Below are 3,720 nucleotides of genomic sequence, written 5' to 3'. Positions count from 1 at the left end.
GGTAGCAGGGTGAGTTGGAGAAGGTAAAGAGGGTAGCAGGGTGAGTTGGAGAAGGTAAAGAGGGTAGCAGGGTGAGTTGGGGAAGGTAAAGAGGATAGTAGGGTGAGTTGCGGAGGGTAAAGATGGTAGCAGGGTGAGTTGGGAAAGGTAAAGATGGAAAGCATCAACTCTTTATACCATTACCCTTCTCTCCTTTACTCTCATCCAGGTCACACCACCATGACACTGTTCCACCTCCCTTTACCAACCCTCCACTTCACTTCTCCACCATTCTCGACTGCCTCTATACCTAGCTTCTCCCTTTTCCTCCTTTCACTTTTCTCCTCCACTGTTCCCTATTTTACCATTCCTTCCATAGTCATACTCACTTCTACCCTTATCCTTTACTCTTCTTTATCTTATCTACTCTATATGACCGTGTTATACAGTTTCTTCCCCCTCCCTTCTCTGCAAACCACCCACCTTGCCTCTCATTATTACCCGCGGTAGGGCTCAGAGGGTCTATGTCCCCCAGGGTACTGCCGGAACGTACCCTGGGTACGGTCCGGTATATCGGAACGTACCCTGGTCCTATTTGATATAGTTAGGGTTAGGATTAGGGTTAGGGTTAGGGTTACAATTAGGGTTGGAGAGTTCGGGTTAGGGAGTAGGCGTAGGCGACTCCCTAGAGATAGTACCCAGGGTACGTTCCGGCAGTACCCCGGGGGACATAGACCCTCTCAGCCGCAGTAGGCTGCAATTCCATACTAGAGACAGCAATAGACTGGAGGCTGAAGTTCTGCTGTGTATTACAGCGACACTACAATTGCCGTGGGTAGCCGCAAATGGGCTGCAATTCTTCAACAATCTACTGAGCTGCGGTTTATACGGTGCAGTGACACAGCTGCGACTACGCTGAAAATGCCATGTTGACATCGGTCACCACTGCATCCCCCCAGTACAATAACTGTCACCATAGTACAATAACTGTCACCATAGTACAATAACTGTCATCCCAGTACAATAACTGTCACCCCAGTACAATAACTGTCATCCCAGTTATTTAATCGCCTGGTGTGTCCACTCGACTCGCGCGATAGAATCGGGCGATTACATCGCGGATGTACATCGCCCGATGCCATCGCCTAGTGTGTCCGGCCCTTTACAGCTAGGCACTCAAAGTTGGCGTACCATTACTATTAAAACTAAAGCAGACTTTGTATGTTAACTTTTTCAGGGTGGCAGCACAATCGCGCAGTGTCACGTCATTGTCAGCAGTCAAGATTCGAAATTTACTGTTGTATTATGACAAATGTGTGTATGCATGATTATACAAATTTGTAGGCATATGCTATTATTTATGCACATACTATCATAATATACTCTAAAATTCTATGGAAAAAGTATTCCTTCAACACTGCGCAAGGTGACAATACTACATGTTGCACATACCCCTGTGCGAGACAGGCCGCACTGCAGAGAGCTGGTGAGGAGGCATTGCTGATCTGGAGGTTGAAGCTCTCGCCATCCGGAAGGACACAACCCTGGTACCAGGATGTTTCTGAAAAACAGACACCCACATGTAGTAACCTATTATATTACCCTAACAATGACAGTGAATGCGAGTACATGTATATCATTTATGTAATATTTAGTTGCTTAATTCAGGCCTCGATCTCTTAATCACCCTCGCTTCCTCTCCAAAAAACCAACTGTTATAATGTTGATTAATTAAATTAAAGCTAATTAATTAAGCTAAAGTTAATTAAAGCTAGATGTTTCCTTGTTGTACGAGCGATGCGCGACTTGTTTTACTCATTGCTTAACTGAAGAGATTGTTGTGTGCTGTCATTTGTGTGTACAGTCAATTCTCCCGATACCGACCACCCCTAGGACTGTCCATTTAGTTCGGTTTTCTGTGAAGTTCGGTTTATAGGGAAGGTGCGTCTTAGCTGTCTCAGACGGTGTAGGGAGCGGCGGTTTAACGTGAGATTCGGGTTTGAGAGCGTTCGGAATTTGGGGAGTTGACTGTACCGACAGGGAAGCGTGGAAAAAGATTTATGAGATAAATGTATTATGTAGTAGACTACAGAAGAGACTGGGGGAGTAGCAGAGAGCAGGTAAAATGAGGCAAAGAAGCTGCAGAAGGCAAAAGAGATGGACAACGCAAAGGAGGTCGGCAATGTAAAGGTGGTACAGGAGGCAAAGGTGGCAAAATAGAGGAGGTGCATGGAGGAGGCAGAGAAGGTGGCAAAATAGAGGAGGTGGGGGAGGCAGAGGTGGCAAAATAGAGGAGGTGCATGGGGGAGGCAGAGACGGTGGCAAAATAGAGGAGGTGTAAGAGCTAGAGAGGGTAAAGCTAAATAACAGAAAAGAGCAGTTCTTGAAGAGTTTAGAGGAAGATAAAGAGGGTAGCAGGGTGAGTTGGGGAAGGTAAAGAGGGTAGCAGGGTGAGTTGGGGAAGGTAAAGAGGGTAGCAGGGTGAGTTGGGGAAGATAAAGAGGGTAGCAGGGTGAGTTGGGGAAGGTAAAGAGGGTAGCAGGGTGAGTTGGGGAAGGTAAAAAGGGTAGCAGGGTGAGTAGGGGAAGGTAAAGATGGAAAGCATCCCAGTACAATAACTGTCACCCCAGTACAATAACTGTCATCCCAGTACAATAACTGTCACCCCAGTACAATAACTGTCATCCCAGTACAATAACTGTCACCCCAGTACAATAACTGTCACCCCAGTACAAATTATTCTACACTGCAGTATCAAATTCCTCAGTTGTCTCCCCTAAACACTTACTCACTATATATTTACTTCCCCTGTATATTCCACTAGGTACTGCTATATCATTTGTGCGTGGATTAACCGTCACATTTTGCAGTTAATTAGTACTGTATTTTTTGCGTGAGCTCATGGTCTTTTTTTCTTCTCATCACTGCTCAACATGTCCTATGTGAAGAGTCAGTTCCAACAACCGTGCCAAAATGGTACAGAGAAAACGCCAGCAGCACAGATAAGAAGGCATCGAACGAGTTTGGCACTCGCCCGCTCGCCAATGTCGAGCGAAAATAATATCGGGCGAGTAAAGGCTAAAGCTGACTCGCCCATGTTGGCGAGTAAAATTAATTGTCTAAAACTTTAATCAAATGTTGGTTCCTTACGTTATATATCCAAACATTGATGAAAAACAGTTCTAGCGATTGTGAAGGGCTATCGCACGGCATCCTCACTTTAAATATTATCAAAGGTCGCCGACAGTCAGCACAGCATGGCTGTGTATACGTGCCTGGAGCGGCATATTGATTGATGTACGGGGTTGGGGGGAGTGCAGGATTGTTTAAAAATCGCGTGTGGCATGTTCATTATAGGGGGTGCCGTGGGCACCGCTGGGATCAGAGAACGACAGCAAAATTTATTCCTGGAATTGAGGAAAAAGCTGCAATCGGGAATGACACACAATGAGCGTGCCAGCACGGAGTGTATAATATCGATATATATCTCTATATATAATATATATATATATATATATATATATATCTACTATCTATTTATATAATATAGATCTCTATTATACACTCCTGGAAATATGATATGCACTGAACCAAAAGAAGACCTTAACGGCTCATAGATTGCAAGTAAATTTTGTACAGATCTGAAAATAATTAAGCGTCGAGGCCTGTGTTAATTAGGTTGGCAGATAGATTAACTTATAACCACATTTCTTTGCCTTAGCATTGTACTTGTACAACTTG

General features: G+C 44.6%; 1 protein-coding gene across 1 annotated transcript in view; it reads right to left on the bottom strand.

Moving 5' to 3' along the window:
• Positions 1–3,720, bottom strand: part of LOC106813329 — a 33,646-nt gene that overhangs the window by 21,737 nt on the left and 8,189 nt on the right. Inside the window, exon 2 of the mRNA XM_014817452.1 lies at positions 1,432–1,540. Coding sequence (XP_014672938.1) covers positions 1,432–1,540 — 109 coding nt within the window. The remainder of the gene's footprint in view (positions 1–1,431; positions 1,541–3,720) is intronic.

This window comes from Priapulus caudatus, unplaced genomic scaffold (assembly GCF_000485595.1).
Source record: "Priapulus caudatus unplaced genomic scaffold, Priapulus_caudatus-5.0.1 Scaffold756, whole genome shotgun sequence".
NCBI classification, from domain to species: Eukaryota; Metazoa; Priapulida; class Priapulimorpha; order Priapulimorphida; family Priapulidae; genus Priapulus; species Priapulus caudatus.
Note: the sequence above shows the minus strand (reverse complement) of the source record. Positions and strands in the feature narration are given on the sequence as shown.